This window comes from Lolium rigidum, chromosome 3 (genome assembly GCF_022539505.1).
Source record: "Lolium rigidum isolate FL_2022 chromosome 3, APGP_CSIRO_Lrig_0.1, whole genome shotgun sequence".
NCBI lineage: Eukaryota > Viridiplantae > Streptophyta > Magnoliopsida > Poales > Poaceae > Lolium > Lolium rigidum.
In genome coordinates, this window is record NC_061510.1 from 92,766,724 (window position 1) to 92,788,043 (window position 21,320).

General features: G+C 44.0%; 1 protein-coding gene and 1 pseudogene across 1 annotated transcript; one reads left to right on the plus strand and one right to left on the minus strand.

The window, feature by feature from the left end:
• Positions 1–1,553: 1,553 nt before the first annotated feature.
• Positions 1,554–5,749, plus strand: LOC124701946 (putative metallophosphoesterase At3g03305). Its single transcript, XM_047234049.1, has 4 exons — positions 1,554–1,821; positions 2,643–2,884; positions 3,687–5,210; positions 5,288–5,749. Exons 1-4 carry the CDS (start codon positions 1,554–1,556, stop codon positions 5,405–5,407), a joined length of 2,154 nt encoding a protein of 717 aa, XP_047090005.1. The 3' UTR covers positions 5,408–5,749.
• A 341-nt stretch (positions 5,750–6,090) lies between these two features.
• Positions 6,091–8,114, minus strand: LOC124695195 (annotated as a pseudogene).
• Positions 8,115–21,320: the final 13,206 nt, after the last annotated feature.

Here is a 21,320-nt window from a genome sequence, read left to right on the forward strand (position 1 = left end):
AGGACCCCATCGATGCAGGTAGTGCGCATCTGAACCCCAAAACTTCACTACCGCAGATAATCAAAACAAAGCCATGTCTGACTGACATGCGCACTCTCGAAGCGAACCAGGAACGAAAATATCTAAGTTTGACTACTAGGTTGGATCGGATGTCAACCTGTGGAGGCACCATTTGTTACTATTGGACAAATTCCTTCTGTCTTTTTCTTCTTGTTCTTTGCCATAACGCCCATTCCGGGACGAGTTGGAAGAGGAATTCCAAAATATTACACGGATGAGACTCATCGCACCGGATCAGTCTCTTAGACGGATGAGACTGATCACACCTGATCAGTGATCAATTCTGGCACAATGAATTTACTAGTTATTTTACACAATGAATTTACGAGTTATTTTACATAATGAATTTACGAGTTATTTTACACAATGAATTTAGAAGCAGATGAGTTTGCAACGGTAGACCTATCTCCTGAAAAGAGTTCAGTAAACAAGGGAACGAAGCGACCGATAACGTCCCCTCGGGGAGGAGTGTTTTAAGGGATTGACTTCGGCTCCTATTATCTTTGTTTACCAATCTTCAAATTGGTGAATTGGTTAATAGGAAGTGCGCGCTAGCACGCTTCATATTTCTAGTAACAAGGGCCGTTGCTTGTTTGGTCATTAGATCAGAGGGCGCTCATCCCTTGCTCGGTCCCTGAAAATGAGATAACATAGGCTTTTGATATCTGCTCTGTCAACAAGCCCTGGTGCAATACTTGTTGCTGACTTACAAGTGCATCTACTACAGGGAGAACCTCTTCACCTTGTTGCGGTGTGTCTTCCTGAATAGATCCATATGAGTTTGTTCTTTATCGTTGTATTCAGGTCCTTGGAAAAAACACATACATGCAACCAACTTACATATTCAATGGATCTCTGTTAGAAAACAGCGAGGAAGCCTTGAGTGGCGACGGTCGTTGGGAAGGAGAGACCGGAGCTTTTCCTGCGAGGCACAATGTGAAGAGTTTAGCTGGAGTGCTCGAGGCTAGGGGTGATGGTAATGTCAATAGGCTGGCGAAATTAAGATAGGAGAGGGTGGCTCGGCTGCACAACTGGGGTTAGCGTTAGGAGGGGGAAGGAGATACGAGCAAGATGAGAAATCGAGTAAAAACAGAGAGTAGCAATGCAAAAATCCTTTGATAATAAGAATTTTCCAAATAAAAAACTTCGCAAGAAAAGAGAGGCGTTAAGTAGGTGCAATAGTTTAAATCATACAAATCAAATACCACTGTAGCCCATAGGATTCGCAAAAAAAAAAAATACCACCGTAGGAAAATATCCAAGGGCTGGATGTCATACTGGGCTGAATAAACAGACAGCTTAGCATTGGCCCATCTTCCCAAATCGCAATTTACACTAACGCTGCTGGGAAGTCCACGGCCCAGCAATGTCGCTGCCTTGCGGACTGAGACTTCGTCCTCGACACGGCACAACAGAATCACGGCATTGCTCAGAGAAAAAAAAAAAGCACCGCCGCGCCGACCCCGACCGAATCTCACCGGCGGGCGGCAGCGATGGCCTCCAAACTCTGGCGTCCTCTCAGAATCCTCTTCCTCCTGCTCCTCCTGCCGCTGTCTGCCTCGCGTACGGCGGCCGAGGACGACGCTGCGGTGGCGAGGTCGTCTTTCCACATAGACGGCGATGTGGCCTGGGTGGTGCAGGTCAGTGACCTCCACATCAGCGCCTACCACCCGGACCGGGCCGACGACCTCGTGCGCCTACTCGGCTCTGCCCTTCGCGCCATCCGCCCCCACCTCCTCATAGTCTCCGGCGACATCACCGGTACGCCCGCCCACTCCGCCTGCCTATCCCCTGAATTTGGAATTTGCAGTGTGTTCTGTTACAACATTTGTGATTGGTAGTCCAGTGTTCCGTTTGAATACGATTTCCACAATTCAGGCCATGGTATTTTGGCATTAGTTTGCATTAGCTTTTATGAGGATAAATGACTATGAACCATACTGAACATCCTGAATAAGTATAGAAAACTGAATCGGGTATATTTGAACATCCTGAATTGGCCTAACATCTAAAAAATTATTACTCGTATTCAGGATATGACTTGTATTACATGATCTTAAATTTGGAACAACTCTAGAGATGTCAGTAGTATAGCTGTTCAGAGAGAATGGCTCCCTGTGTGAAGAATCTAGTATGGCATTAGTTAATGGACCTTTGATTCTCCACCCTCTAGTGGAACATCCCATACCAGCATAGAACGAATCTTTCCTTGTTACAATAGAAAGAGATAAAACCCCAGTCACTTCAGAACACGGGGGGCCTCTGCCTACATTGTTGGTTAAACTCAGTAGGATGATAGTGAAAACTTCAGCTGACATCGTATTGTTGACCTACTGGAAGTTTTTTATCGGATGATTTCATTCCTCGTCTCTGGTTATAAGTGCACTCAACATACCAGCATATGCCTACATGGTTACACATGGATATGTGGAGAGAATTCATTGATAAGTGATAACACTTATAAAGAGATGTTAGGACAAGATGTACACTTAATGTTATTGACCCCTGATGTTATTCATGTACTTTTTGAGCACTGCGTTGATTTTATTATAATATCCATCCTTTTCTTGGCCTGTTATAAGATGCAAAAAATAGAAGAAAGACTACCTCCAGACAAGATGAAGATGAATGGATTACATACAAGAAGACTATTGATGCAATTGTTGAAAATGGTGGTATTGACAAGAGGAGAATATTTGATATAAGAGGCAATCATGATACATATGGAGTTCCCTATAGAGGAAGCAAACTGGACTTCTTTTCAACTTACAGTGTTAGCTCACAGCTTGACCGGTTAAGGACCATCAATAGCATATTGCTTCAGGTACGTTTCGTCACTGTGTCAGCTCTCCTTGTGATACATCTTCAACTTTTCAAGATGGTTGTGCTTTAACTGATAATGTTGTGGTATATTCTCCCTGCATATTCGACCTGTAACCTTGCAGCATATTTTCTGGCAGAGTTTACATTTTAACATTGTTGACCAGTAATGTCACAGTGCAATAGATTGTGGCAAATGACTGCATTTGAGACCACGTTTTCTTGACCAGATTTATTTTTTAACTGGTACAAGAATAAACTAATAGCCAAATGTTAATATCAATCTTGTGTGAACTGAATGTAGATTGAATAAATCAACTTTGGCAACAGCAAGGAGAACTTGCAAACTAGTTCAAGCATCAATATAAGTTATGGAATATGGCAATACATATAAAAGTACAATGTTGACTTGAGGAGTAGGAGTACAATAGTAATGCAATTGGAGCCTTTTTTGGGTACTATTGGTACATTGGTTACACAAAAAATGCATTAGTGTCATGTTGTGCAGCACTTCAAAATATGTTCATCAGCATGTATGAACTTATTATAGTAGTTAAATCTCGAAGCTAGCTCTTATTCATCGCAAGAAGTCGTAGTGATTGTGAAGAACCAAGTGATACATGATCTTTTCCCCTTATAATTTATTTTAACTACCTGTTATAAATAAATCTAATTGGGTCACAACGATACTAGAGGGAAGTGTTCTTCTAGAATGGGACTAATTGTGCATTGCCATGATTACATATATATGTTTATTGTACTTACAGTTCTGGAGCTGAATTTTATCCTAAAAGGTATTATTGTAGGGAGATAGAAGTTATCTCTTCCTGGGAATAGATGATACAATGAGCGTTGGCATTCGTTATCCTTCTAATTTATTTGGCAATCCTACTGATAAGAGGATAGAAGCAGTTAATTCTGAACTACAATACTGGACCAGTCACTCAAATGTTCCGATTACAAAAGTTGTATTTGGACATTTCCCTATGTCATTCACTAGTTCATCTGAAGGAGGACAGCGGTACGAAAGTGTGTTTGCAAGACAGTCAATTTCAGCATACCTATGTGGCCATCTGCATGCAAAAATTAGTAAGCAGCTTTGGAGATATCATCAAATGAAAATAGAAGAGCGCTCTTCAAGTTTTTGGGAATGGGAACTTGGAGACTGGAAAGAGTCCAGATTGATGAGGATTTTAGCAATAGATAGAGGCACAGTATCTTTTGTTGACCACGAATTAAAACAGCCATTTGAAACTTCAATCTTGATCACATATCCAGCAGATTCAAGAAATATGAATATAATGGAATTTGAATCAAAGAAGGGATCACTGAGAAATGATATAAATGTACTTGTTTTCTCTGAAGAACTTATTCTTAATGTTAGTGCAAGAGTTTTTGATTCTCATAATGAGTTCAAGATAGTTGAAGACGTGCCTCTGCAACATGTTTCCAGCTCTTCTGTTTACAAACCATTGTTCCATGCCAAATGGAATGCTGAAAATTACAGAAGTCCATCTCCTACTCGCTACTGGTTGCAAGTGTTTGTGCTGGATTCTCATGGTAAGAAGATACTAAGTGAGCGAAGACCATTTTCAGTTGAGGGTAAGATGGCAATTCCACACCGCCCCTGGCTCAACCGTTTGATGTTTGAAGTTGAATGGGAAGCCATGTATAAAGTTCTTATGTGGAGTAATTTGGCCTTCACCCTAATTTTGCTGTTCATTCCCAAAATGTTGTACCATGTTTTAAAAAGGAATTCATCATACCAAAGGTGGGCTTTGTCAGTTATAGCATCCCCTGTCCAGCAGAGAAACACTTGCTTTTGGTTGGTATGGTTTTTAATGGAGGGTTCAAGCAGTAAAATGCTCTGGTTTTCTTTAACCCTGTATGTATTTTGGATCTCTCAAATGCCATGGTTTTGGGGTCATGCAACATCTGAAAATGGAGAAATTGCTCAAATGTATTTATCTGGATGGAGCGTACCTTCTTCTGGTATGAGCTGGGCGAACTACAACCCTGATGTGATGGTGATCACCCTGCCTTTCCTATACCTGGTAGTTGTCCCTGTAGTGGTCTTGGCGTATGGCTTGTTTGCAGAAAGGTCTGCTGCTTATTTATGGCACCACAGAACAAGAGTAGAAGGCAGAGTTAATCAAGCTGATACGACTTGTGAGTCAGCAAGCTTTCTGCCAGGTTCTCCCGATCCAGGATCTTTAATGAAGTTATCTTACAAGAACAAGATCAAGTTCATGTTGAGGAAATTTTGTGGTGGATGGACTAGAAGGTTAATTCTGCTAGCATGCTTGATTACGGCTACGATACATTTGAAGGTGCATTTCACTTTCTCCAGCTTTCTAACACCGAAATATCACATCTTAGTGTTAACGTAGATTTTCTGTTTTTGCAGCTCTCTTCAATGCTAATGTCAGCCTATGGATCAACACCAGTGGTCTTGTCTCCTCCATTAACATGGATGCCACTGATACTATTAAGCGTTGCTGCATACTGCACAATGATGCCCATGTAGATTACAACCTAGAACCCAGAATTGTTCATACCAAAAACGCACTAATGTTTTGCGGTACATCAGAGCGCTGTATAATGGAGTGGGTATGCTTCATACTATTGTTTTTTCAGTTAGGCTTAGTCACTTGGTAAGCTAAGGATCAAACCAATGCCCATGTAGATTACAACCTAGAACCCAAGAGCTATACCTAAAGCGCACTAATGTTTTTCAGTACATCACATTACTGTACATGCTAACTTTTACTAATTGAGTGGGTAGACTTTGTAGTATTGTTTTTTTTTCAGTTAGGCTAAGTCAATTGCTAAGTTTTTACTATAAATACATAATGCAGTGGGTAGACTTTGTACTATTGTAAATTGAGCATCTTAACCGTAGGAACTGATCTTGTACAATTGGTTCTCCATCGAATTTCTAGACGGAAATCATTTCATTTAGAGGAAGGACTTACGAAGCTGGAGATGACAGGTGAATGTCAAGTTTATCAGATGCGTACAAGATAGAACAATAAACAACAACATTTCATTCAAAATTAACTAACTGCCAGATGCATCAGAAAACATGAACAACACAACAATACTGTTCATACGTTAACATCACATATTTCATAGGAATTAAAGTTCATAACATGGCAGCTGCGAACCATGCAGAGTTCACACTGAATTGCACCAAACAAGCATATCGATCTAGAATTCGCCTGAAGCACTGATCCGGTCCATGATGTTGGCCACGACCTCCTTGGATTCGCGAAGCAGCGTGATACTCTTCTTGAGGCGCTCACGCTTTGTCCCAGTGCCAGGCGACGGCGCAAGCATCCTCTCCACGCCTGCGAGCTTGTTGCCCAGAAGCTCATTGGAGAGCTCAGTCTCCAGGTCATTCTCCACCAGCCGCTTGATGCCACGAAGGACGTGCAGAGCCAGGCCGTCGACGAGGCGGAGCACAATGGTCTTCCAGTAGGCAGTCAGGCGTGCGCTCAGGTCAAATGCCTGTCCGGCAAGCTCAGAATTCGACCTCAGATGTGACACGTCCACTACTCCAAAGCCTACTAGGTCGACAAGAGTGGGTTTGGAGTTGTCGACCACGACTTCCATGAACTTCTCATGGCCTTCCATGATCTCGCACCACCTCTTCATGTAGTCTGGATTAGCCGTGTAATCGGCCACCATCTCCATCTCGACCAGCTCCTCAATGTGCTGCGCGGACCGCCCCCGTGCCTTCTCCATCAGCATCTGGACTGCACGGCGACAAGAAGACTGCACTTGAGGAAAGTTTTCGGCATGCTGCAGCACTATCTTCAGAACCAGGTCCTCGACATACTCCCAGACCTCGTTGACAAGATCATGCGGTACCTGCACGATAGTCTCGATCTTCTTCTTGCGCAGGACTTGGAAGGCCGATCTCGGCAAGAAGTTGGGGAGATTCACGCCCTTGGTCTCCTCCAGAACCCTCACCTCCTCCATCAAGAACAGATCATTGATGCGCCGTGGAACTTCTGCAGGCAGCTTCTTCGCATAGGCATTGAGCTTCTCGGCAATACGGGCAGTGCCGTGGAAATGGCAGTCGTCAGGGAACTCTTCAAACTCGCCCCTCACCAGTATCTTCTCCAGGGAAGAGCAGACCTGCTTAACGATGCGTATGAACTCCCTCACAGCGTCAGCAACACTGATAAGATCAGGCGGCATCTGGTTCAGCTCGGTGCTGCTGCGTGTGAGGCGGTCGTTGATCTGCTTGACGATATCAGGGAGGCACTTGGCGATGATTGTTGCCTGTATCTGCATAAGCCGCTGTGCGAGTACCGGAATGCCTACCATGTCCTTGTCGATCTTGGACAGGAGCGGGTGATACTTGAACAGCCTCTGCTCCTCGACACGCGCTTGATCATACGTCTCATCGTTGATGCGGTTGCGGACGCAGACGTACCCAAGGCCAATGTTCACGTCGTCCATGGTGACCTTCTCCAGCAGGCCCTCGGGTGCCCTGTCGACCTTGGTGACCACTGCAAGCGTGCGCTCGCCTGTGCGGTACTGCGGTCCACCTGCTGTGACATGCGGATGGACTCGCACGTCGGGAAGTCGACGGTGGCGGAGAGCACGTTCAGGATGATGCTCTCCTTGGGCGCGATATACTCGCGGATGATCCTGGCGATCTGGTCATAGATGTCGTCCGGCTGGCCCTGGACCGGCACGCGCGTGATGCCGGGGAGGTCGACGAGGGTGAGGTCGGGGACACCCCGCTTGCGCACAACGAGGGTGATGGGCGCGTCGGAGATGCCCTTGCCGGACCCAGCTATCTCCGCGGTGGCGGCGTTGATGGCGTCGGCGACCTTCTCCTCCGTGGTGGGCACGACGCGGCCGTTACTGTACTCCAGCTGCAGTACCGGCGCGTCTGCGGAGGGGTCGTCCTGGAGGCGCATGATGAGCGGCACGCGAGTGCAGATGCCCTGGCCTCGCGGGAGGCTAATGCCCGCCAGCGACTCCAGGACGCTCGACTTGCCGCTGGATTGGTCGCCGACGACGACGATGGTGGGCAGCTGGATGCCCTCCTGCGTGACCTTGAGGTGGCGCAGGCGGTCCACGGCATCGAGGAGCGGGCGAATCTGGTCATTGTAGGATGCGGCGATGGCGCTCCCGGCGACGGTGCCGGCAGCGGAGTCGCCTTTACCGCTGCTGAGCACCATCTGGAGATCGGACCCGTCAGAAGCTTTGGCCATGATGGAACTGAACATGTTTGGACCTAGTGCTGGTGGCTGGCTAGGAACTGTACTGGAGGAGCGTGCTGGAACCAGCGGCCAGACGAGCCCTTTTATGGTGCGCGAAGGTTTGTGCGAGGAAGCGAAGCGCCAGGGACTCCCACCTTGGAAGACGAGAGGTTCAGTGCGCGCGGGAAATCGTACCGACGGGGAGCTTTGGGAGCATTGACACCACGACCGTTTGGGCTTCAAATGTCAATACGGATGACGTAGATCATGCGCGGCGTAGAGTAATGAGATGACGCCCGACTTCTCAGTTCTACTTTGTTTTTTTTTCTTTTGGAAAATTTGCTAGAGTACACACATCTTTCTGACGTTATCATCCGATTTTATAATTAGGAGTATCCCAAGAAGCACGCAAATCTGATTTTCTTGCGAAGTTAGTACGGATTTTTGATGCTGAAACTCTTCCTATGTTGGTAGGAAGGGATTTGAACATCATAAGACGTCAAGAAGAGAAGAGCAATGATAATTTCAATGCTCACCGGCCTTTTCTATTCAATGTTATCATTGAGAATCTTGATCTAAGGGAGGTCGCTCTTTCCGGTAGTCAATTTACATGGGCTAGTAGAAGGGATACTCCTAATTATAAAAAGTTGGATTGTGTTCTAGCTAGCGTTGAGTTGGTAAAAAATTTCATTTAGTGTGATGCGTGCTTTGACATGTACAGGTTCGGATCATAAACAACTGCTTATTGACTCAAGGGACTCGGCTCACTTGGGTAATAAAAATCATTTCTCTTTCGAATTATCTTGGATGCGCCGGGATGGTTTTTATGAGATGGCCAAGGATGAATGGAATGTTGTCGCTCTGGTAACTCTCCTATTCAAACATGGAAAAATAAAATCAGACATCTTAGACAATTCTTGAGGAGTTGGCGGGCTAAGAATTTGAGTGGCGCCGAAAAGAAAGAAAAAAGATAGGCTTACCCTTATTATAGATGAACTTGACGTGAAAGCTGAATCATTTCCTCTAAGTGTAGCCGAGTGGGATGCAAAAAAAAGAGGCCCATGTTAGTCTTGCTAAACTTCGGCGGGATGAAGAGACCATGTGGGCTCAGCGCCTGAAAGTTTTGAATGGGAAATAACACTATGTATTTTCACCTAATTGCAAATGGAAAACATCGGAATAAAAGGATATTTTAGCTTGAACAAAATGAGGGAACTATAGTGGGTCCAGAAAATTTAAAAGTCTTTATAACTGAGCAGTATAAGAAGTTTATTTGGTGCACCGGCACCAAGTTTCTTTAGTACTCCCTCCGTCCCAAAATATAAGGCGTCTAAGGATTAGTTAAAAGTCAATGTTTTTAAAGTTTGACCAAGTTTATACACAAAAATATAAATATTTACAATACTAAATCATTATCAATAGATTCACCCTAAAGTATATTTTCTTAATATGTCAATTTGATATTGTAGATGTAAATATTTTTTTCTAAATATTTGATCAAAGTTTGTAAGGTTTAACTTTTGACCAATCCTTAGACACCTTATATTTTGGAACGGAGGGAGTATGAGAGAAGAAGTCGCTCATGATATTGCGCAATTAGCTGACGAGGAGAGCCATATTCTCGCTTTGCCGTTTAGGAGGTGTGTGAAGCCATCTCTCAAATGGAGCATAATAAAGCCCCAAGACCATATGGGTTTCCTACGGAGCTTTAGCAAAAAAAAATTGGGTTGTCATTAAATCCAACTTGATGGCCCTCTTCTCTTAGTTGTAGAATGGGGAGTTACCTTTGTTTAAGATTAATTTTGGAGTCATCACGCTCTTTCCTAAGAAGGAAGATGCAAGAAGAATTGAGTAGTATAGACCCATATGTCTACTTAATGCTAGTTTTGAAGTTTTTTTAAAAAGTTTGAACTAATTGTGCAAGGGTTATTGCGCACAAAGTAGTGAGGCCTACTCGATCGGCTTTTATTCATGGGAGAAACATCCTACAATGGGTTGTGATTCTCCATGAGACCATTCATGAAATACATATGAATAAATTGGATGGTTTCCTTCTTAAAATTTATTTTGAGAAGGCATAAGATAAAGTTAAATGGTCATTCCTTCAACATGCTCTGCGCATGAAGGTTTCCCATTGCAGTGGTGTTAGTGGGTGGCGCGATTTGTGCAGGGCGGGAGCGTAGGTATAAAAGTTAATGATGACATTGGTGATCATTAACGTTAAATGGTCTTAGATAGGGTGATCCGTTATCCCCTATTTGGTCGACATTCTTGCCATTCTCATTGCACAAGCAAAGGAGGATGGCGAGATTGGTGGTTTAGTACCCCACTTGGTTGATGGTGGTATTTCAATTTTGCAATATGCGGACGATGCAATTCTGTATGGAGCATGATTTGTCAAAAGCCATACACATGAAGCTGATTTTGTGTTTTTTTAACAACTATCTAGATTTAAAATAAACTTTCATAAGAGTGAGGTCTTCTGTTTTTGTAAGGCTAAGGAAGTGCAAAGTGACTACATAACCATTTTTGGATGTGATGCAGGAGTTTTACCTTTCAAGTACTTAGGCATTCCTATTCATTATAGGAAATTGCTCTGTAAGGAATGGAATCCAGTGGAAGATCGTTTTGAGCATAAGCTTACATCTCGGCTAGGCAAAATGATCTTATATGAAGATCGTCTTGTCTTAATCAGTTCCGTTCTGACAAGCCTGCCAATGTTTAGACTTTCTTTCTTTGAAGTACCTATAGGGGTACGAAAAAGACTAGAAGTTCATAGGTCACGCTTTTTCTGGCAGGGTGATGACCAAAAAAAGAAGTAAAAACTTACGAAGGGGAACATTATTTGTCATCCTAAGTATCAAGGGGTCTACGAGTTGAGGTATTGGAGTTAAAAAAATAGGTCTCTTCTTTGCAAGTGGCTCTTTGAGATCCTCTCTGGGAAGGAGTTTGGCAGGAGTTGTTGCATAACAAATACATTCGAGGTAAAACTCTCTCGTAAGTGGAAGCCAAACCCACTAACTCTCCAATTTGGAAGGAGATAATGGGTTTTAAGGATGAATTCTTCACATTCAAGGTAATTTTTCTGTAGGGGATGGCACGACTACACATTTTGGGAGGATTCTTGGCTCGGGGATTCTCCTCTAGCTTCTCAATACCCGTCCTTATTTAATATTGTTACGGTATAATGTTATGGTTACTTATGTTTTACATCATAGACCGCTGAATATAGGGTTCACTCATTCCTTGTCTAATGGTAATTGGTATATTTTAATCGAGTTAGTCAGGAGGCTTATGGGAGTTCACCTTTCGGATTAGCCTGATAAGTTTAGATGGAGTTAAGTTCTGATGGTGTTTTTTCAGTTAAATCTATGTATGCTCACTATATGTATGGGTATATAGTTCTCCTATAAAAAAATACTTGTGGAAACTCAAGGTTTCATTGAAAATAAATATCTTTATGTGGTTACTTTACAAGAAGGTTTTATTGACTAAGGATAATCTTGCTAAGAGAAGATGGAGTGGGTGTACGTGATGTGTGTTTTGTGACTCTCATGAGACAATAAACCACTTGTTTGTTTGATACATCCTTTTTGATACAGAGGGAGTAATTTTTCTAGAACCATTTTATATATTTAAACTTCTATTGTTACTCTCTATGGGCCAGGAAATGGGTTTTATACTCTAATTTAACTTGAGCACATGCATATAATATTGTTGTCCATGAGTTGTTGAATTAATTTGGTTTCCTGACTTTGCATGTATCACGGGAGGGAATACTACTCTAATGACACCGTGGACAACGGTTATGAGTATGACCATTACGAGAAAATGTTGAAGCTGCTGGAGGATGGAACCTACAAGGTGTATCGGTGTAGGGGCTATTGATGTCCTTTTGATGTTAAGGTGTTGGACACATCCTACAAAAGTCTTTTGCAACATGCTGATGGTAGATACCATTCCAACACACATAAACCTCGTGATAGGGCACAACACAAATCTCCCGCGGAGTACCTGAGGAACCTTCCATGTTTACCAAAGGAGGCGGCGAAGGCTGGCATGGCTAGCCCATCAAAAATAAGTACATGAAGGACAAACACATCATATTAGTTTGGTAATATTTGTTGGCCCATCCAGGAAGTACATGAAGGTCAAATGCATGCATTAGTTTGCTGATGGTATTATGTTGTGTTTTGTTGGTCAAAACCTTATGTTATGATATTATTGTGTGTTAGTGTGAGACATAAGTAAACTATATGTTCATGTTCTAGTAGTAGTAGTGATCTATGTTATTGTTATGGGTTATATAACCTTTCTTGTTTTTGTTTGGTAGATCCAGTGCATGATATGATTAGAAAAACTTTTCCTATTAATGTTGTAGGTGATCACATGTTAAGTAGTACTCCCTCCATTTCATGGAAGATGATTGAATGTCTATATACTTTCAATTTTAGACAACAACATGCATCTTTCGTGGGATGGAGGGAGTAATTAAGTTAATATAAGTGAGTAGAAAATATACAAGTTCATCTACAATAGACATCCTAATTAATGTGGATTCCTAAAATTAGTTGTCCAACTCTCCTCTTCACAATGGATAATTTGGGGCTGCTCACTATAATTGTTGATTCCTGTTTGGAGAAGAATAACTAGGGCAAGGCGACCATGGTGGAGAGTGAGGAAGATCAAGGCGAGGACTCCACCTACACCAACGAGAGATCTCCATGTGACACATAGTATGCTCTTCTCCCTTTTTGGTGTGTCGATTCCAAAGGGCGGGAAGTTGTTCTATTAGATTATCCGTGGAATTTGCATGGGTTGGGCATCATTTGCTTGCACTTTTCCTTTTTTTCTTATCTTTGCAATGATGGCCCGGTTATCTTAAAGTTGAACTCAATTATTTTTGTGAAATTTGGCTTGTAATAACATTAAGTAGGTGGTGACGGTGAACTTTGGACAACATTGTCACATTCTACGATATAACTTTCTTGGTTTGTGAATATGAGGGGGAGCTTATATAAAATTCACTACTAGGAAAAGCCTTATTGCCGGCGCACCGAAAAAGGCTACTGTCGACACACTAGAGTCTGTCGGTGGAAACATGCCGGTGGTAATGGGTGCGCCGGTGGTAACACAAGTTATCCCCGGTGCACTAGGTCTGGAGCACCGCGGTATGTTTTTTCAAAATTCAAAAAAAAAGGCCGATCTAGATCTAGATATAGTTCAGGTTCATCTAGCTTCGGTTCATCCTCGAAAACGGTGGTCATGGGCCGGCTTGTTGTCGTTGTCGTGTCGCTGTAGAAGTCCGGAGGAGGAGGAGGAGGAGGAGGAGGAGGAGGAGGAGGAGAAGGATAAGACCGGAGGTGGAGGTGGAGGTGGCCTGATACGTCCATTTTGCATCACTATTTTATATCATAATTTGCTGTTATTCATTGATATATTTCATATTTGGAGATGATACTTATGTTATTTCATCTATTTTGCATGTTTCATGATTATTGGAGGATCGCGCACCGGAGCCGGGATTCTGCTGGAAAAAGCACCGTCGAATGCAATATTTCGGAAGATCAACGGTTGACGGAAATTATATGAAAAATCCTATTTTTCCGGATGACGAAGGGAGCCGGAAGGGGAGCCGAGGGGACCCGAGGTGGGCCCACCTCATAGGCCGGCGCGGCCCAAGGCCTGGCCGCGCCGCCTCGTGAGGAGGGGGCCCACAGCCCCCTCTCGCCTCCTTTTCTTCGCGTACGCCTTCATCCCGAAAACCTAAGCTCCGGGGGTACATCGCGAAGAGCCACGGCCGCCTCTGCGGGGCGGAGAACACCGAGAGAGAAAGAGCTCTCCGGCAGGCTGAGATCCACCGGGGAAATTCCCTCCCGGAGGGGGAAATCGACGCCATCGTCACCGTCATCGAGCTGGACATCATCTCCATCATCATCACCATCATCATCATCATCATCACCGCCATCTCCACCGCTGCACGCCGTCACCACTGTAACAATTTGGGTTTGATCTTGATTGTTTGATAGGGGAAACTCTCCCGGTGTTGATTTCTACTTGTTATTGATGCTATTGAGTGAAACCGTTGAACCAAGGTTTATGTTCAGATTGTTATTCATCATCATATCACCTCTGATCATGTTCCATATGATGTCTCGTGAGTAGTTCGTTTAGTTCTTGAGGACATGGGTGAAGTCTAAATGTTAGTAGTGAAGTATGGTTGAGTAATATTCAATGTTATGATATTTAAGTTGTGGTGTTATTCTTCTAGTGGTGTCGTGTGAACGTCGACTACACGACACTTCACCTTTATGGGCCTAGGGGAATGCATCTTTTACTCGTTTGCCAATTGCGGGGTTGCCGGAGTGACAGAAACCTGAGCCCCCGTTGGTATATCGATGCAGGAGGGATAGCAGGATCTCAGAGTTTAAGGTTGTGGTTAGATTTATCTTAATTACTTTCTTGTAGTTGCGGATGCTTGCAAGGGGTATAATCACAAGTATCTATTAATCCTAGGAAGGGCGGTACATTAGCATAGGTTCACCCACACAACACTTATCAAAACAATGAAGATTAATTAGCCGTATGTAGCGAAAGCACTAGACTAAAATCCCGTGTGTCCTCGAGAACGTTTGGTCATTATAAGTAAACAAACCGGCTTGTCCTTTGTGCTAAAAAGGATTGGGCCACTCGCTGCAATTATTACTCTCGCACTTTACTTACTCGTACTTTATTCATCCGTTACATCAAAAACCCCCGAATACTTGTCTCGTGAGCATTTACGGTGAATCCTTCATCGAAACTGCTTGTCAACACCTTCGCTCCTCGTTGGGATCGACATTCTTACTTATCGAAGATATTACGATACACCCCCTATACTTGTGGGTCATCAAGACTATTTTACGGCGCCGTTGCCGGGGAGTGAAGCGCTATTGGTAAGTGGAATTGGTAAGGGAAATTTCTACTTGTTTGTGCTGATTTTATTTCTGCTCGTTGCTATAATTCATTATGGAGAGATCTTCTCTTGAGTGTTTATTTGGGAAATCTACTACTACTGCAAAGGTAGTGGATGAGGCGCCGAGTAAGGAAGAAATACCATACAAAATACCTATGAAAATTATTGAACGTGTAGTGGATAACCGTTATACAGGGGATGGAACTGTCCACCCCGGAGATCATTTACTTGTTCTTACATGAATTATGCGGTTTATTCAAGTGTGCAGGTATTGCTATGGATGAAGTGAGGAAGAAACTATTCTCTATATCGTCTGTCTGGTAAAGCGGCGCATTGGTATAAATTACTGGATAATGGGGATTCTCTTGAATGGAATGATATTGTGCCCCGGTTTTATTCTAAGTTCTATCCTCCAAGTGAGATTCACAAAGATCAGAATCGCATATATAATTTTTGGCCTCATGAAGGAGAGAGTATTGCCCAAGCGTGGGGGAGATTGAAGTCTTTAATGCTCAAATGCCCCATTCATGAGCTTCCTGGTAATATTATTATTGATAATTTCTATGCAAGACTTTCTTTTCAAGACAAGACCTTGCTGGATACTTCTTGTTCCGGATCATTTACACGCAACAAGGAAGAGTTTAAAGGGACCTTCTTAATCGGATCCAAGAAAATACTGAAGGATGGGAGAACGACAAGGATAGAGAATCGGGTATAAATTATGATTATAAATGCATTGAAGCTTTTATGGATACTGATAAATTTCGTAATATGAGTGCTACTTATGGTCTTGATTCTCAAGTTGCTGCAAATCTTTATAAAGCTTTTGCTTCTCATTATGAATTGCCTAAGAAGAACTTTGATAAGTATCATGAACCGTATAAAGATAAAATTGATTCATCTATAAATAAATGTGTTGTAGTTGAAACTGTTGATCATGTTATTCCTGAAGCTTATATTGAAAAACTCCTTTCCCTGCTAAAATGAAGGAGTACTCTGTTATAAATAGTGCGGTTCATAAAAGTGAAAAGAAACCTATAGAACCTGAAGAACAAATAAAAGTTGAACCTGCTGTTGCAATTATTAAAGATCTTGTGACTGAAAATGTAGAAGATGGTCATATTATTTCTTGTGAAGATGCTTCTAATATTGTTTCGCATCCTAATAAGTCTAGGAAAGCTAGTGTTCCTATGCTCTCTGTTAGAATTGGTGATCATTGTTATTATGGTTTATGTGACATTGGTGCAAGTATTAGCGCCATTCCTTATGAGCTTTATACGGAGATCATGCATGAAATTGGTTCTTGTGAACTTGAAGATATTGATGTGGTTATTCAGCTGGCTAATAGAGAAACTATCTCTCCAATTGGTATTGTTCGAGATGTGGAAGTTTTATGTGGTAAGATTAAATATCCTGCTGACTTTTTGGTACTTGGTTCTGCTGCTAGTAAATATTGTCCTATCATTTTTCGTAGACCTTTTCTAAATACTTGTGGAGCTATTATAGATTGCAAGAAAGAATTTTTTTTGACTAAATTTGCTGGTGAATCTTATGAGTTTAACTTCTCTAAATTTACCAAAACTCCTTATAAAATTGATTCGCCTAATAGTGATTTTGAAGTTGAACAGTGTGCATCTATTGCTCTTGCTCCTAGTAATCCTTTGCAGCAACATTTGGAGAATAGTGAGAGTGAAGTTTTTAGGGAAGAAAGAGATGAGCTTGAAATTTTCCTTCGTCAACCTATTCTTAAGCATGATTTACCGGTGGAAGATCTGGGTACAACACCACCACCAAAGGAAGATCCTGTCTTTGATTTAAAACCATTGCCTGATAATCTTAAATATGCTCATATTGATGGTAAGAAAATATATCCTGTTATTATTAGTTCTAAGCTTTTAGAGTTTGAAGAAGAAAGGTTATTGGAAATATTGAAGAAACACCGAGGTGCTATTGGCTACACTCTTGATGACTTTAAGGGGATTTCTCCCTCTATTTGCCAACACGCCATTAATATGGAAGATGATGCGAAGCCTGTTGTTGAACCTCGGCGTCGTCTAATTCCTAAGATGAAGGATGTGGTAAGAAATGAGGTATTAAGACTCCTTGAAGCTGGTATTATATATCCTATTGCCGATAGTAGATGGGTTAGTCTTGTGCATTGTGTTCCTAAGAAAGGAGGAATGATTGTTGTGCCTAATGATAATGATGAGCTCATACCTCAAAGAGTAGTTGTAGGGTATAGAATGTGCATTGATTATCGAAAAGTTAATAAGGTTACTAAGAAAGATCATTACCCTTTGCCTTTTATTGATCAAATGTTAGAAAGGTTATCTAAAAATACTCATTTTTGCTTTCTTGATGGTTATTACGGGTTTTCACAAATTGTCGTTAAAACTAAAGATCAAGAAAAAACCACTTTCACTTGTCCTTATGGAACTTATGCTTATAGGCGTATGCCTTTTGGTTTATGTAATGCTCCTGCTACTTTTCAAAGATGCATGTCTGCTATTTTTCATGGCTTTTGTGAGAGTATTGTAGAGGTATTCATGGATGATTTTTCTCGTCTATGGGAATTCTTTTGATAATTGCTTGCGAAACCTTGATAAAGTTTTGCAGAGATGTGAAGAAACTAACCTTGTTCTTAATTGGGAGAAATGCCACTTTATGGTTAATGAAGGAATTGTATTGGGACATAAAATTTCCGAGAGAGGTATTGAAGTTGATAGAGCTTGATGTAGCCCCGCCTATCGTCGACACTACACCATGGCCAAGGAGTCCCCCAAGTGGACCAACAAGCGCAACCCCGCCTATCATCGATGCTACACCATGGCCAAGGAGTACCCCAAGTGGACCAACAACACAAACCCCCGCCATATATGTCAAGGTGAACTCCTTCCTCTCGACACTCGACCTCGTCAATACCTTGGATGGAATGCTACCTCATGTCGGTGTGTTACATGTCATTAGGTACAAGAGTCATCGAGGAACCGGAGAGAAGGAACTCCCATGGTGCAAGGAAGAGAGAAGAAGAAGAAGGAAAGAAGAGAAGAAGGAAGAGGAAGAAGAGGCGGGAGGAAGAGGCCCAGCCGGTCCAGAGGCCGGCCAACCGGGCCCCGGGCCGGACAGGCCGGTCCCAGGGCCGGTCAGACCGGGCCCCCGACCGGATCCACAACCGGCGTCGTACCGGCGCCAAACCGGGAAACTTTTGCGAACTTCCCGGTTGGCGGCCGGTTGACCGGCCCCTGCACCAGGCTGCCCGGTTGAAACCCGGTTGACCGGATTTCACGGGACAGACTCGACCGGAAACGGCCCGAGTCGACCAACCGCGTACCTTTTCGACCCAAGTCGCCTTGTACCTCTATATAAGCACCTAGGTCATCCCCTTTACCCCTTAGACAAGATTTAGGCTTAGAGATGACTTTGAGCTTTGTCTCCCTAGGGTTTCATCCCCTTTGTATCCAAGGCAACCCTTGATGGATGTATGGATTTGTGAGTGTGAGATTCTAGTGCTACTCACTCTCTCTCCCACTCCTTGATTCATCTCCCTCACCGATCTCTCACTCCGGGATTCTACCCCGCGTCTCTCCCGGGTTGATTCTATTGGCGTGGTCCATCGAGACACGAGGGTAAGTATCGATTGTATCGGGTTGGTGTGCGTGCGTGAGTTCCTCGTGTTCTTCGAGTTCGTCGTGTTCTTCGCGCTCTCCCTCTCCTTCCCCTTTGGATTTCGGGTCAACCGCGAGATCGGGCCACACACGGGGTCTTAGACCTCATCATATGGTATCAGCAGCCTTTGGTTTCCGCGGATTTGACCCTCCACCCACCCAATTTCGTCTCTAAAAATTTTCCAAAAAATTCCCCAAAAATAGCCCTAATTTGCCTTTGGACGGATCTGTGATTTGGTTGCGTTTTGAGTGGTTTTGGTCCATGGATTCGATGTTATTGTGCTTGATCTACTATTTCCCCAACTTCTAGCCCCCAATTCCATCGTTTCCCTTCGATTTGGTCGATTTGACTTGGTTTTGCTCAAGAACAGGAGAGAGAAAACGAGCTGTCCGGTTGAGCACCGGTTGACCGGGCCACAGACCGGCCGGGCCAGCCCAGAACCCGGTCGACCGGTCGCCAACCGGACCAGCCGGCCACAGACCCGGCCAGACCGGGCCCCAGACCGGGCGCCACCACTTCCACCACCTCCGCCAACCACCACCACCCCTCCACCACCGGCAAGCTCCGTCACCCCCACAAATCACCGGTAAACACCACCGCGGCCCATAACCTCCGCCGCAACCGCAAGAGCATCGACACCACCCACCACCGGCATACCACCGCCACCACCGCCAAGCTACTTTGACTCATTTCTTCCGCTAACTTGTGTTTGCTTGTTCCGGTTTGAGTGCCTTGTTTGTGAAACTAACCCGCAGCTCCGAAGCAAGCGACGACATCCTCGGCACCCCGTACTTGCAACCGTACTCTTGACACCACCGCCTTCATCGCAAGTTGTGTGTTCATCACCGCCTAACATCTTAGGTATAACTTGCATTCCCCTTGTAACCCCTCTTCTTTTGCGATCTATCCTATCGAGCATTGCTTACCTAGTGTTGCGAGACATTGCACGTGACCCCGATTGTGAGGTGTGTGTAGTGTGGAGTAAAGCTTCTAAGCAAAACTCGTGTGGCAAAATAGCAAGAGCGAGCTAACGCTAACATAGAGCGTGAAAAAGAAAGAAAAGCACAAAAAGAGTGCAAGTGCCATCATACATACAAAAGAGTGCAAGTGCCACCATAGATACAAAAGAGTGCAAGTGCCACCAAATACAAAAAGAGAAAAAGCTTTTAAGCAAAAGAGAGAAAAGAGAAGAGAGGTCGCGTGCGAATCTAGTTGTCTCTCCATTTGCAACCAAAGCTTTGCCTCTCCTTGTGTTAGTGCGACACCGAGCACCCTTACATACACTTTTCCGCTCACTTTTGGTTGCACTAACCCCGCTTATCCCGTGTGTGTGTTCCACATCTTTTCCGTGTTTATAGTGATCATCGCTTTGACATTTGAATTTTTGGATTTCACCCACTTTTGAAAATACACTTGATTTCAGATTTCGTCTTTTGGCTTTCCACCATACTCACCTAACATCATATTTGCTAGATTTTGCGTGTGCTTTTGTGTGAGTACCCGATACAATTGTTCTAACTCTCGGTTTTGTTGGATCACCCCAATCTTGTCATACCACGGTAAGGTTGCGAGGTAGTGTTCTTCCACTAACATACACCATATAGATCTTGTCGTGCTAACATGTATAGCGACGAAGACGACACGGAGGAGTACACGGAGCACTTCGAGGAGGATGCCTCTTCAAGCACCGCGGATGTGGAGGAACATGTGGAGCTCTACTCCGACTATGGCTCCGAAAGCATCACCGACATCTCCGACATCGAGGAGCTCGACAACGACCATGGCTCCCCAAGCATCATCGACATGGACGACATGGTGGAGCAACGCCACGCCTACGACATCGACACCATGGCGGAGCCTCACCTAGTCACCTACTTGGCCAATGGAGCTACATATGAAGATAGAGGACCTCCACGATGGCACCATCATATGGATCATCAAGAGCATCCCCATCATGAGCGTCATCGACACACTTCTCCGAGCTCCACAAGGCGCCACCATGAGAGTGCTTATGCACAAGATCGTCAACTTCAAGCACATCATGTGGAGCATCAAGAGCGTCCCCAACATGATCGTCATCGACACTCTTCTCCAAGCTCCACAAGGCGCCGCAAGCAACATGCCAAGTCGCATGAGCCATCATCTCGGCATGGCAAGGACCGTCATCGACTCACGCCATCTCATGATAGTCGTCGACCACTACCACCTCATGGTCTACATCGACATACGTCACCACATGCGCTTCGCCGCCACAAGCCACTTCATGATCGCCATCGACCAACATCCCCCAAGGATCTTCGACGACACTCATCAAGACATGGTGATGAAGCACGACTACGAGAGCCTCGACATGAAGGCGACAAACACCATCTTAGGGTGTCTACCACTCCAAGGATGGAGAGGGCACATCAAGAGGGCCTTCCTCATAAGGCGACTTCTCCCTCTTGTGCCACCACCACAATGGCCCCTACCTCGTCACATGCCTATGGACTCGATGCTACAAGTGCAAGCAACAAGGCCACCCTCCACGGGAATGTCCCAATCTCCTATGTGAGGTATGCAAGGCCAAGGGTCACATGGCATGGCAATGCACATCG